Source organism: Polyodon spathula, chromosome 7 (assembly GCF_017654505.1).
Source record: "Polyodon spathula isolate WHYD16114869_AA chromosome 7, ASM1765450v1, whole genome shotgun sequence".
Classification (NCBI taxonomy): Eukaryota; Metazoa; Chordata; class Actinopteri; order Acipenseriformes; family Polyodontidae; genus Polyodon; species Polyodon spathula.
The window spans coordinates 37,377,849-37,392,097 of NC_054540.1; the positions used below are offsets into that span (position 1 = coordinate 37,377,849).

Sequence of the window (14,249 nt, forward strand, 5' to 3'; positions counted from 1 at the left end):
TTCAGTGACATGACTTGTGTGAAAGGCCTTGGATACAGTAATGTGCAAATTAGCAAGTTGTTACACAAGTTTATTTGGTAGCTGTGCCTTGACACCACACACAAGCTCTAATGCATTGCAGATTAAAAGGCACAGGCAGAAAGACTTGACTTAATTGGATGAAAATGTAACAAGAATGGGTCCAACTGGTTTCTCTAACCCAAACTTCAAATCCAATATACAGTTGTTAGAAGAGGTTAGTTTGGCTTGGAATAAGTGTCACGTGGGGTAAAGCAGCAAGTACTGAGAAATAGTACATTAAAATATTTAAAACTTTATTTACACAAGGACATGTAAAATATCTAAAAGCAATCAAAATGTTATTAAAAATTAGAGATTTTAAAACCACAAGACACTGCTCCTCAATGCTAAATGTTTCTGCAGTTTCCCAGTTAGATTTCCTTAAATATCTCAGCATAAAGGCAACAGGTCACGTGGTTCATACATTACTATGGCAAGCGCTAACACACAAACATAAATCCCCATTCATTTTGCAGTTTGATCACCCACTTACAGCATGCTCCACAAATGTGCGATTTGTCTGGTCGCGACGATACTTTGTCTGTCCGTCCGTCCGTCCCCAGCAATGGTCTTTAAATGTAAACTGCCATTACATGCACTGCCAGCCAAGTGTTCAGCTTAAAGTAAGATGGGTTTTGCACAACAGCATTTTATATTAGCAAGTCAGTATCCAGCACAGTTAAAACTCATGGAACGTGAAGCCTTTCCACCAACGAGGCGTCTACCCCCCTGGCGAGGGGCGGAGTCATGCTGCCGATTAGCGTGCCGTATGTAGCGGGGGTCTTTAGGTGGGGATGAGGCAGCTAGACGTGCTTCTTTCAGTTCCCTTGAGAAAGGAGGGAGAGGGCAAGTGAGTTACTCTGTGGATATACACTGGTAAGATCATGATACATTACGGTCAAGCTTCATGACTTAAATAGGATTGATAGTCTGAAGGAAGCTTCAGTATCAGTTTTGGAATGGAATACAGAACTGGGTAATAAGTCCAGTTCAAGCCTATGCCAAGACAGTACCCAGCAAGATTCAATGAAGCAATGTTATCAAGCAGCGCATCGTAAGTGAGATTATACGGAATTAAGTTAAAAGGTAAATAGGCTATTAGCATATATTTGTTTATTGAAATCGTTAACAAAAATGACACTCGGACCTTAAAATAGTCCCACTTGATAAAGGATCCGGCAAGCACACATTTCATTCATGCAGTGCAGAGAGTAAAGAATTGAAATGGAGTCAACAACCATCAGCTACTGCTGCCCCCACACCCCTCAGGTGTATGTTAAAACTGGTCTGGGCCTATCAGTTCCTTTCTGATGAAACAGGTTGAAGAAAAAGAAAAAAGCCATTAGTGTACATCATGGGCAATAATTTCAATTAGAATCTAAAATCCTATTTTCCATGGTGGAAAATTGATGTACGGCATTACCCCAGTATGCAAGTTAGGGCTGTCAAATCTGCAGACTTCTGCGATTAACGTATGTTAATTGCACTCTTGCGTCTTGGCATACTGTAATTCGCTGTAAATGTATGCCAGGATTGATTGTGTAGCCATCATTGGGAATATAAAATTAGTCACAGAACCACATTACATAGCAAAGCACTCAAACTGAAGGCCTTGAATGGGAAGTCCTCTTTAAAAACTTACCATTCATTGGATAGAAAGAGGGTTCCAGTATCACAGAAGTGCATCTAGTCTGCTGTACCACCTGCATGCTAATCATGCTTTCACTTCAAAACAGTTTCTAGTAGTAGTTCTGCTACAGACAATACAACAAACAAAACCTGTCAGGTTTTGACGCAGTACTCTTCGAAATTCAGGATCGCTGCAAACCCATTAAATCAAGCCAAACCCGATACTAGAACCAGTGCCGTTGCAAAGTCGATAACTGCAGACCCATTAACATTGTAGCTTTGTTTGATTTCAAAATCAACATTTTAAACAATATAATTTCCAATTATGGAGGAAATAACCATTACTCTGTGAATGCTTGCTTCTATTTAGGCAAGTTATGAGAATTTAATTTAAAAAACAAATGCAAAATATCAGTTTGAGTAAAGGAAATTTAACAATGCTGGATTGTAAATAAATATACAACTATAACAGAGGGACCAACAAGCAGGCTTTTTATGCTGGGTTGTTTTTTGGATAATCAGTAATTTTACCAATTAAATATGTAATTAAAACCAAAATTAAAACTTGGATAGAGAGATAGCGCTATATATATATATATATATATATATATATATATATATATATATATATATATATAATATATATATATATATAATATATATATATATATATATATATATATATATATATATATATATATATATATATATTATATATATATATAATATATATATATATATATATATATATATATATATATATATATTATATATATATATATATATATATATATATATATATTATATATATATATATATATATATATATATATATATATATATATATATATATATATATATATATATATATATATATATATATATATATTTTTTTTTTTTTTTTTTTTTTTTTTAATTGCTTGACCACCCTAATGCAACTCCACGCACAATTCAAACACAGCATGAAAACCCAAAAAAGGTAAAATGCTGGAAAGCCAACTAAGGAGCTCCCCCGGTGGAAGTAATATTAGCAAGGCCCCTTTAAGTGATTTCAGCCCCGTGCAACGTGTCAAACTTCAGTTGGTGACTCGCAAGGGTTTTTGCTTGGATATTCCTAGAACTAAACACCCCACCAGTGTTCATGTCAAGTAGGGGGGAACGGGACAGACATACAAATAAGCCTGAAGTGGCCCCAGCTATGAAGACTGGCTTTTGCACCTCTAGGCTGTAGAAAAGCTACACACCTCTCCAGCATGGCTGTCCTGAACTTCTCCACTTTGAGCTCCTTGAGGAGCTGGGCTGCAGTCTTCCCAGTCCCTCTCCTCAGGACTGGGTGCCGACACAGCCCTGAGGCAGAGGGCCGGAGAGACACGTCTGAGTGGATCAGCATCTGGGGACAGTAACAAAAAAAAAAAAAAAAAAAGATAATGCTTTATAGGAGGATGCTGGTGGACCAAGTTAGTGCACCACTTGCATTTTGGTCAACTTTACCCTTTTTAGGGATTACATCTTTGAACAACTGATCCTTTTATTCTTACTTGTCCAACAAATATTTTGGTTTGATATCAAGTGTTATTTTTTCAAACTAGGCCTTTCAAAAAATTGATATTATGGTTTTTGGAAGAATTAAAATCAGCTGCCCTTCATGGAAAACCCACCAATTCAGTAAATTAACCAAAATTGGAATGAAATGACATTACCCATTCAGCTGTTGCAAGACATATTGCAAGCCACAAGCTCCTTACTGCAGTCTGGCAGAACTGCTCACAAGATTAACATTGATTTGTAGTGCTGAAGGCATACTACAACCCCCTGTGACCAACACCATGTGTTGCTTGATACTTTTAGCCAAAAAAGTAATTTAAACAAAAATCCCACCATGAAACAGACTACCTCACCAGAAGTATTTGACTATTTGTTTGATAAAGCAAACATCCTTGAACAGTGGGGAAAGGTGCCCTCCCTTACCTTCAGCAGTTTGAAAAATTCCATGGAGAGTTCTTGGGGGATTGTGGGAAGGTTGTCCCGACGCAGCTGGTGCCACTCCTCTCCATTCTTGGGTAGAGACTCTGCACCGGCCGCTAGTAGGACCGTCAGACCAAGGGCAAAGATATCCGCTTTGTGGAGGTGCGAGTAATCCTCAAGAGGAAGGGAGCAAGGGCAGGTACAATTATATCAAGCAGCTACCAACTGGCTTTCAATTTTTGTGGTATAACCAGCGATTAGATTACAATGGGAGGAGTCTGTCACCCCCACACCATATAGAAGTTACACACAGGTATTGTGTTTTGGCCATTATGTTGATGCAAAATGACAATATGCATATTTGGTCACAAGTCGGTGTCAAGAACAAGAACACATTAAGTCTGTATCAAATTAGTTCATTTTTATTGTACAATAAAACACTGAACCAAATACAATGTCCAAAGTAGTGCACCAAATGTGTAAAGGCAGCCTTTGACCAATTTAAGAGTTACCTCCTGCAGAATCTCACTGGCTAGAAAGCGGATGTCTCCCTCCTCCACATGGGGGCTGGAGGTGGAGGCAACATGACCCAGGTCACCTGAAGGGGGAAGAATTAAAAAAAAAAACTTTGAAATTTGCACATCCTTTAACAAAATATAAAAGAGAAACCACAAGATCGATAGAGGAACGAAACCAATAAATTGATTTTAAAACCTGGCCCTCACCGACTTTATAAACCACATCTGTAGCATATTCCTCACTATCTTCCTCTTCACTCTCGCCGTCCTCCCCTCGAAGGTGTGATGTTGGCACAGCCCGTCGGCACACAAATATATTACCTGTGAGCAACAGAGGTTTTTTTTTTTTGGCTTTTAAATACAGTATAACCCCAGAGTTACCAACACCAAACTTACAAACTGACCGATCTACCGAACCCCTACTTTTAATCCTAACAGGATTGTGCTGTTCAAATTCTCAATGCATATATTAATGTATAATATGAACATGTTTAGTTTTATTTGAAGGCTTTTGTAAAGTGTCTACATATTTTCTCCAGTGGTTTTACAATACTGTTCTCAATATTTGGTTAAGAAAATGGTTACAGTTTTTAAATTTAACCTCCAAGCTTTCTTCAAAAGATCCCCCTCCAAATGGGCAAACCTATTAGCACAGCTAAAAGCTAGAAATGCCTTCAGTGTCTAGGATAGGGAAAACAGCCCCAGACCCGCTTCTCACTGGGTTTGATATCCAGATGCACCAGGCGTGAGCTGTGGATGTATTTCAGCCCCATGGACACTTGCAGGAGAATTTCCTTCAACTCTGGTTCCTGGAAGAAGCGCCCCTCTACAGCATTCCCAGCAATGGCGTCCTGAAGACTTCCGCCTGATAAAAGCAGCAGATAAACAATGAGGTCAAGGGAGGCCATCTTCCACCAGAGCTATTCATTTCACTTAGGCAGCAAGACCAACCTTGTCCTCCAACGAAATTTATTTTAGGTTGGAGGACAATACAGGAATGGGAGTGTCAATTAAATATGCAGACACAGCACAACATTTGATACAAATATCTTGACATTTAAAAAGATTTTAAAAAGCCAGGGTTTAATATAGACTGACTAGTGTTAATTTACTGGAGATTTTAAATAATGAAAGGTAACCTTTACAACAAGACCTTTCCATGAACACACTAATCCCCCCCCCCAAAAAAAAAAAAAAACCACAACATATATATATAAAAAAAAAAAAAATCACACATTATATACACTCTGGTGGAGGCTGTATGGTACAGTGGTTAAGGGCTTAACCAGGAGGTCACCCAGTTCAAATCCTGGCTTACTCACTGCTTCGCTGTGTGACCCTGAGCAAGTCTCAACCTCTTTCGGGTGACACGTTGCAAGTGACTAAATCAATAAAGAGCGTTTGCTAAATAAACTAATATTTATGTAAATACATTTTAGTACAATATGGGTCTGTCCGTTTAGCATGCTGAAGTACAAACACATTTCACCAGTATTACACAGTTCATTCACAAAAGAATGCAAGTATTTTCCTTGATACCAATAACTTGATAATTACCAGGAAATAGCACAAGGCTGGAGCTACATCTGGTAGAAAACACTAAAAGGTAAAATGCTAGAAGGGGAAACGCTTAAAGGCAGATGCAGTACATCACTGGATGATCCCGAGTGCATTACCATTGCAGTACTCATTCTGGATGATCATGTGGTCCTCTTCTGCCCAGGCAGAGTAATAGCGTACAACATGAGGGTGATGCCCCAGGACAGCATGGGCATACACCTCCCTCAGTGCCAGCTGCCTGCAGAAACAGAGCAAGGAGGATGAGAGGAGAAAGTTCAGTAGAGCACATAAAAACCGAGACTATAGTCATTCCTTTCAAAAGGTGTTAATGTGAAGTGTCAATTGGTATTTTAAAAGGATGTCTAGGGTTAGAAAATGGAGGTCAAAAAGATCAAATGGGTATTTTTAAAAGCTTCAGAAAACTTCACCATGTGTACAACCTACCCAGGAACCCTTGCTAAAATTACATCTTGGTGTATCAACCAATAACGGAAGAAACTAATGATCCAAGTTAGTTACAACAACTAAAAAAAAAAAAAAAAAAAAAAAAAAAAAAAAAAAAGTGAAAGTCCACACACACAGCAATCCAACTGACCAGGTAAAAGGTGTTTCAGACTGTCAAGAGTTGTGTTCCTCCAAAACATTCCATGCAAGCAGAAACCTCACTCACTCATCTGTGGAGCCAGCCAGGGGTCTCTTTGATCGTTTGATGGCATAAAGACAGCCATCCAGCCTCTTCACACACTTGTAGACTGCCCCAAACTCGCCCGCCCCGATCCTCTCCAGCTCCAGGAACTCTGTCTCATATCGAGACACCATGTTGTTCTCATGGAGAGCAAACCGCTGAGATGAAAGAGCAAGAGAAGGTTCAGCACACAGTAAACACCTGGAAACATCCAAATGAGATTTGATGGGGGTTTAGACCATCACTGTAGACTACTGTCTACTACAGGTTTGAGTAATACTGTATAGCACAAGAGGGTGTGTCAAAGTATACCACCACTCAAAGGAGTGTGGAGGCACAAGGTGAAGCTAAATGGCAAGATCACACAATGACACACCCTGGACTTCCATATTGCAATATAAATGGTAAATTCATAAATTGACAAACATGATTACGAGAAAAAGGTGTCCAGATAGGACGACCCTTACCATTATACGATACAGTAACTGATGCAGACAAAATGGTCAGGTCTTTATGGAATAGCTGCAGAGCACTAAAATAGTTTTTTTTTTGTATAGTAAATAAGTTAATCTTTCTATCTTATCTATGGAAAACTTTGGCTGTACAGGATTTAGTATTACAGGTACTTCCCCAATTCAGAAGAAACATATTTGCACTTGAATTTGAGATACTGCTTTTAAAGTATTTAAACCAGGTCTCAAGTTCCATTATATATGGGGCATACAACTCGAGCCCTTGAGGATCATTCCACAAGTTAAATAATTCCGGATTAGCACCTTCAATGCTAGAGGCCATACACCCTAAAAAATTCTCAGTGCTAGGGGTGCATGAGTCTTAATAAATCTCACTGTAGCACCAGCTGTAAGCAGATAATCATTTCAATTTTTTTTTTTTTTTTTTTTTTTTTTTTTTAAATACAAGTGTGTACAAGATTAACTCTCAATATGTAAATGGTGTATCGCTCACATCATTTAAAATAAGTGCATGATTGACGTGTAAACTGTCCTGTATATGACTTCTCCATGTCAATCAACGTCGGATGCGCAAGTCAAACAAGGCCGGTATTAATATATAGTGCTTTGACTGGTGCAACTTTTGATGGATGCAACATTTAGGAGCTCCAAGGACCTATTTTAGCTAACTTATTACTTTCAGTAGTTATTTTCAGAACTGATCGATCACTATTGATTACTGCTGCCTGTTGTACCATGGCATATGTGGTAGTAACTCATTGCCTCGGCACGCTGTGTTTGACCAATCGCTTATGACATTTTAGGATGTGTGGGAGGATTTAGTCTGTGAAAGGTGTGAATGGTGGATTGATTAAGTCGGTCAAACAGCGAAAGATTGATCCCTAAACTGGCCTATAGGATTTCTTCGTGTTGTTCAGTTTGGAATCCAGGAAGTCAAATAAACTGAAGAGTTTTATATTTCGGATCGTGGTTTGATCTCAGCAGATCCTGATAGCTGCAACATTTAGCAGACCCACAGGAGAATGTCAAATTCTACTTAACGGTTATTTTCAGAACTGAAATTAATCATTGATTGCTGTATACTGTCCCACCATCCGCAGTAATATTATAAACTATGTCGGCGCCCTAAAGGCTGCGAGTGAGTATCGCTTACAAAACATTAGGACGTGTGTAGCAGGATTTAGTCTTTCGAAATTTATATTCCGAATTTAGTTTGTCTACATTTAAAAGTGTATAGTTTACATATTGACCCAACTGTTCTGCTTTAAATGTTTATTAACACAAATTATTTTTCTCCATAGATAGTTAACATCTTCGCAATGCAAGACGCATACAATTGGACAAATTGCTACCAACTTCCCCCACACTTAATCTGCAATCTCAATTAGTTGAGTAGATGGATATATCCAAGTAAATTCTCATTGAAAAAGTTCAGATTGTGCAGGAAAACCTCCCACCCCCAACAAACAACCCACACAATATAGGTTTCCCTTTAGAGATCTGCAAGAAATTTGATTTGCAAACAATTCAGTCCCAAATTCAAGAAAACCTTCTAGCACTGCGGGTGAAAAACCCTTAGCAGCGAAGGGGGTAAGCAATTATTGTAGCCAGGAAAAAAAAATAAAAATCCATAAAAAAACTTCACTGCCAGACATTTTTTGTATTTAATTTTAACATGAATCTGGTAGTACATCAGTTTGCAAGCTGTACTATACTGTAAATACGACCCTTCACCCGTGACACTGCCGTGAATTAAAGGGGCCTTAATTATAACCATTAAAAGTATTGTGAATGGAGATTGACTACTCATGATCTGTAGCTTTCACCTACAGAATATTTACAGTTTGGCTAGCTCAGTCAGTTTGTAGAGTCATTGTTGAGCCAGCCCTGTAAATAAACAGCAGTCATTGTTGATCAGAAATGATTGTGGCCATTTTAGCTATTCAAGTCTCCGGTATGAACCCTTTGTATATGGACATGGCTTCAGCGTAGTGGTCAAGTTAAGCAAGGCCATAAATTCAATCATGTACTGCAGTTCCAAATTATCATGCTTTAGAGCTTGTGGAGTTGCATTACCTTAGAAGGCAGAGATGCATCTTCCTGGTCAGATCTCTTGTGTTCATCACTAAAGAACATAACACAATTTAGTGAAGAAAAATAATTCAATGTGAATTGGACTCAATACAGTATTGAAACACACATTGCCATAACCCCCATTCTGAAACCCATTCCAGATGAGCATGCTGTTCCAGCGATTGTCCTCTTCTGCAAGCATTTCATCCTAGACTTCTTTTGACACCTTAATGTCGCATGTAAATTCCACTTGTACACACGTTTCTAACTAAATTAGAAGAGCCTTACTGTCTAGATACAATTACTCGTCTCAGTGGCGATCAGGAATCTAAGCACAGCCTTGCATTATTCAAGCTCTTGGCAACCTACATGCGTAAAAAAGGGAAAGTAAAAGCCAGTTTACCCTCAATTACAGACTTGGCCATAAGCTTAAGGTAAAAAGGCAATTGACACATACAGCAGCGAATGACCCAATGAGTCACAGTGGAGGCCAAGTCTACTCGACCCAAGCCAGACATTTGGCTGATGCAAAAGAGAAATGGCACTGTACCTGCCCTCCTCATCTTCATCCTCCATGCTCTTCCTCTTGTTCCGTTCATTGGGCTTCTTAAAGGGCTCAGGGGTGAAGGGGTTAACGTTCACAGATGGTATGCGCGCTGATGGGGCTGGATCTGACCTGGCAGTAAATCTCAGTAATCGTGGACCACGGCAAAATTTGCTGCTGGAGTGAACTCTCGCCTTTGATAACAAGCTCTGAGGAAGACAAACAATTACTCCTCAGGTACAGCCAAGTAAAAATGAGGAAGCTGCAAAAATCCCTTCACTCCACTTCACTCTTGAAATCCATTAAGTATCTTCTTTTGGAGAGCAAACAGCCATTTTGTCTAAGATATTCAATTACATTGTACACAATTTAAAAAACATTTGTTTCTTTTTATAAACACACAAGCCAAGATATAATTGCTTTGTCAAATATGCTCATAATACTGTATTCAATTCTATGAATAACTGGTTACAATGGCTGAAAATTCCAACACATTAGCCGCTAGTCTACTTCTACGAAAGTACTGAAATGGGTATGAATTTGCACCCATTAAATGTTGGTCATGAAATTGTAGACATCAGAAGACCTCACTTATCCACCTAAACACGGAATACATTTCTAACACAATGAGACTATCCCCCCACCCCAATATGCAAGAGATTTCCAAAATGATACTTCCCTGCTAGACAGGGCACTACTGCAAAACAGATGCTTCAGGCTCTGTGGGGCAAGTTGGGGGCTCCATCTAATTCTGTTTGTTGACTTAACCTATTCTACTGAAACCCACCAGTGATCTTAGCAACATATACTTCAATGCCATTGTCCGAATCACGCATATGATCCTCTGGTTATTTACTCCTGCATTCTGGACAATTCTTAAATATTGTGAAATGTGCAATTATGCCAAATTGCAGGCAACTTTTCATTTTTTTAAAATCTGGAGAGACATCTTTAAACAATTTCAGGTCTAAAAATAATATTACAAAGATTACCTTAAAGTGAAGAAAATTGCAGAAACAGATGTGATGTGTGTGTGTGTGTGTGTGTGTGTGTGTGTGTGTTGGGGGGGGGGGGGGGGGGTTGGGAATTTACTGCGGCAATAATCAGATTTAGTGCTGGGACAAATAACCCAACACTTATTTTAAAATGTATTTGGCTACAAAAAAATCAGATGTTCATTTGCTAGAAATGACAAATCCCTGCACTTATTACAGCTCACCAGAAGTCAAGTGACAGTTTCAAAAATGGCAAATGAACAGCTCAGTGTGATGCACGACTAACAGCAGCTCCTGCTGCTAGTTAAGTTTTAGACAGCAAAAAAGTAAACAAAAACAGACTATGCACCCACACACAGTGATCTCTGAAAGGCTAAAAAAAAAAAAACACCTTGTGCTGCTTTAGAGAGAATCATGCCTACATAACTTCTTGACTCCTGGGATATTTCTCTACTTTAACATGTTACATATTGTAGTCTTGCTGTAAAAAAGGCACAGGGGCCACACTGCCTTGCCCCTATGTTTTCTCTGCAAGCATCCTCAGCAATATAAATGGCTTCTTGTTTTTTGTAAAAAAAACAAATATCCCAATGAATATTTCTATTATGAGCAAATATCCTAACATGAAAATCCTGTATTTGTCCCAGCACTGTTTCCATAGTAAATTTCCTTTATGGCCATCAATTTGCATGGCAAATTGCTTACTTTCAGTTAAGCAAAGTGCGATCTGTTTGAAACCATCCTGCTTCCCAGTAAATCCAGTAACCCATGCATGCCACTCAGACACCAGCCCCCCGCCCAGCCTTACTTTAGGAGTGTTGGGAGAATCACAGAGACGTAGCTTCCTCCAGGTGGCGTAGTGCAAGGGGGTTCCATGGCAGTCACTGGTGGGGGTGCCATTGCAGTCACTGGTGGGGGTGCGGCTGCCTCGGGGGGTGCAGGGGGAGGCAGGGCCCAGATCGAGCTCCCCAGTCAGCCCCTCCTTGTTCTCAGAGGCCCTGGGAGACTGGCAATCCGTCATCCGCCATCCCGCTTTGGGACTGTTCTCCCTGGAGCTCCAGTCATCCACGCTGCTGTCACAGCTGTCCTCCTCACCACCGCTGGAGAAGCTCAGCTGCTGGATAATATTGCCGCCGAATCTGATGCCGCTCATCTCGTCAGAGTGGAGATCTACAGTTGACAGGAGAGAGTGTCAAACCAAAGGATATTCTAAACATCTCAAAACATCTTCCATACAAGAAGCATTTTCGTTACTTGACACTGACCCTGCAAGACAGGAACATGTCCACATGCTATGTTTACAATACAAGCGTAAAGTAATTACAGTTTTATTTGCCATGCCTTAGATTCGACTGAAACCCGAGCATATTAGTGTTAATGTAAAAAACAAACATAACAACTCTCAATATCCAAGATGTCAGGTCACAATTTTGTCATGCAACAGCATTTATTCCATTGCCTACAGATTATAAGGTACTTATCAGATGCATTTTCTATAAATGAGTACTTGGGGAGGGTAAACAAAAAAAACTATTTTGTACACAATCTAACATCTTTACACTATGGGTTGCACGGATTTCTTACATAACTAAAATGTGTGAAGTAAGGGATAGCCATACTTCAGAGCCAGTGGAGTTTTTACATTTGAAAAAAAAAAAAATTGAGTCTGACTCTCCCTTCGTGTCGAGTGTTCTCAGGGTTTCTAAGAGCTGCCAGAGTTATGAATAAATCAGTAAGCCAATTCACCTCAACGGGGACTTAAGTTTATATGATGTATCTCAAAGAAAAACAAACAAACAGAAAAAACCCCACCAAAAACGTTACACCTTCATGTGCTTTTTCATGTTTTTAAAAAAGTGTTACTTAGTTTGCCATGGTTAGATATTTTTACTTGTATGACATACATCGCTATATTAAAATGAGCTAATTTAGACTTCACGATTTAAAACCAGACGTAATTTAGACGTGTAGATATTTAGCAACAAAATAATAAACGTCCCCGTTATTAGAATACGAATTGTCGTTACTTGTCCTAATTTCACTGCCAAATTTAAAGATTAGTCAGGAACAGAATTTTATTTTTCGTTTCCTGAGCGCAAATTCAAAATACGGTATATATTTGTGTTATTTTTCTTTTTGCGTACTTGAAATTGTTTTAAAACTCCATACCTGCTCTCCCACGCTTCACTTTGCATCAAACTTGATTTTCGCGGGAGCTACGCAAATTTCAATGCTCGCTTAAATACCGCCCACTTCGTTTACTGATTGTGTTAAACGAATGGTTGACTAATGTATGGCTGATCAATAATTATCATCAGCTGATTAATCTTTGACCTGTCAGCAAATATACAGAAGTTGGTGGCAGTAAACCATATCCGGTATAACACTCATTAAATTAAAGGTGTATTTTTTTTTTACCTGAAAATTATCAACATGACAAAGTCACATGACAAACAAAAAAAAATCCCGAATATTTATTTATAGTATTAATGTTAGCATGCAGTCGCCGAAACTGTAACCAAAAAGCAATCCATATGTTGTATTACTGGTGCGATTTGCAATGTATGTTATTTTTTAAATTAAATGTTATTAAAGGTAAGATACTGAACAAAAAGTGACAATAAATAGAACGAAACACCTTCCACGCAGAACACAGTGTTTAGTGTTAACGGAAGTGAGTGTTCAGCTGACGTGGAAACGATATACTACCTCAAGCTGCATCTGTTTTGAGACCAGAGCGGGTACAGAGTTGAACAACAAGGGAAACTCGTCATCGAAGAAAAGTTGCATCACCAGTCACCATCTCCCAGTTTTTTTTTTTTTTTTTTTTTATTATTTATTTCTATTGATATGCAGTATTTTGTTACACTGTTAAATAACACAATCCACTCCAGCACGAGATCCAACTTGATCCGAGATCGCGCAATGGTGAAGCAACCAGACCGAGCTCCACTGCTGGAATGGGAGGAAATCCCTGCCGACACACCGGCATCAGCACCGCCACCGGAGAGGGGATCCGAATCGAGCCCTGCAAACTGCAGAGCACTGGGGAGTACTGCGCCGGGGACTGGCTGGAGCACGAGCCCCGGAGGTCCAGCTGTATTTTCATCAGCAGCTGTCAGTGGGGAGGCAGATTCTGCTGCTGCGGCCAGCACAGAGACGGTGAGAGTGGGGCCGTGCTGGGATGCACACAGTCCCGTGAATGGGGAGTACAGACTCTCAGGCTGGGAGACGGGAATCCCAGAAAAGTCGCTTGCGACAAGTGTACGAGAGTGGGAGGAAAAGGACCAAATCGTGGCTGTTTTTATTGTAACATTTGATACCAGATCTGGTAAGAAAATGACTCTTTATTTTTGCATAGCAATAGTAGTGTGAAGGTAGATTGGAAAGACAAAACGCAGTATTAGAAGAGTGCTCTGCAAATAATTAAATGTGTCAAAATAAATAAATAAATAAATAAAAATACTGCACATTGCTACTGTATGTAGTTGCCAAGACCTGCTGCTGACAGTTTAATTGTGCAGTTTCGCCTCAGAAGCAGCAGCATAGTACTTATTGTCTTTGTTTAGGCTACTCGCAGATGGAACACGATGTAATTTACAGAAATGTAATAGTGAAACATGTCTGCCCTGCAGCGAAATACATTTCCAAATTCCATAATGTAATGCAGACAGGTGTGAAAAAGTGAAACTGCAGCGTAAACCCTACCAGCACAGTCAAAGAGCATGAATAGCAGTGTTTGTCATC

At 39.3% G+C, this 14,249-nt stretch overlaps 2 protein-coding genes across 5 annotated transcripts in view; one reads left to right on the top strand and one right to left on the bottom strand.

Annotated features, from left to right (window-relative positions):
• Positions 1-13,299, bottom strand: wee2 (WEE2 oocyte meiosis inhibiting kinase). Of its 3 annotated transcripts, none has more exons than XM_041255476.1 (12): positions 13,212-13,299; positions 11,311-11,672; positions 9,514-9,716; positions 8,967-9,015; positions 6,403-6,575; positions 5,849-5,970; positions 4,891-5,037; positions 4,380-4,493; positions 4,167-4,252; positions 3,658-3,828; positions 2,934-3,079; positions 1-886 (listed from the first exon to the last, which is right to left on the bottom strand). In XM_041255476.1, the coding sequence occupies exons 2-12, from the start codon at positions 11,653-11,655 to the stop codon at positions 724-726; spliced, it is 1,719 nt and encodes a 572-aa protein (XP_041111410.1). In that variant the 5' UTR covers positions 11,656-11,672; positions 13,212-13,299; the 3' UTR covers positions 1-723. The 3 variants fall into 3 exon arrangements, with proteins under 3 accessions (XP_041111410.1, XP_041111413.1, XP_041111412.1); XM_041255479.1 differs by lacking the exon at positions 13,212-13,299 and adding an exon at positions 12,921-13,176; XM_041255478.1 differs by lacking the exon at positions 13,212-13,299 and adding an exon at positions 12,672-12,883.
• LOC121318613 (DENN domain-containing protein 11-like) overlaps positions 13,237-14,249 on the top strand; it is a 28,413-nt gene continuing 27,400 nt past the window's right edge. For both annotated transcript variants that reach the window (XM_041255480.1, XM_041255481.1), the window contains exon 1: positions 13,237-13,833. In XM_041255480.1, coding sequence (XP_041111414.1) covers positions 13,353-13,833 — 481 coding nt within the window. In that variant the 5' untranslated portion in view covers positions 13,237-13,352. The remainder of the gene's footprint in view (positions 13,834-14,249) is intronic.

Coding starts and splice junctions, on each gene's coding strand:
- wee2 (XM_041255476.1), bottom strand. CDS start 11,655: ATGAGCGGCATCAGATTCGGCGGCAATATTATCCAGCAGCTGAGCTTC. Junction 9,016..9,513: donor GATGAAGATGAGGAGGGCAG/GTACAGTGCCAT, acceptor TATGTTCTTTAG/TGATGAACACAAGAGATCTG. Junction 4,253..4,379: donor AGATGTGGTTTATAAAGTCG/GTGAGGGCCAGG, acceptor TTCCCCCTTCAG/GTGACCTGGGTCATGTTGCC.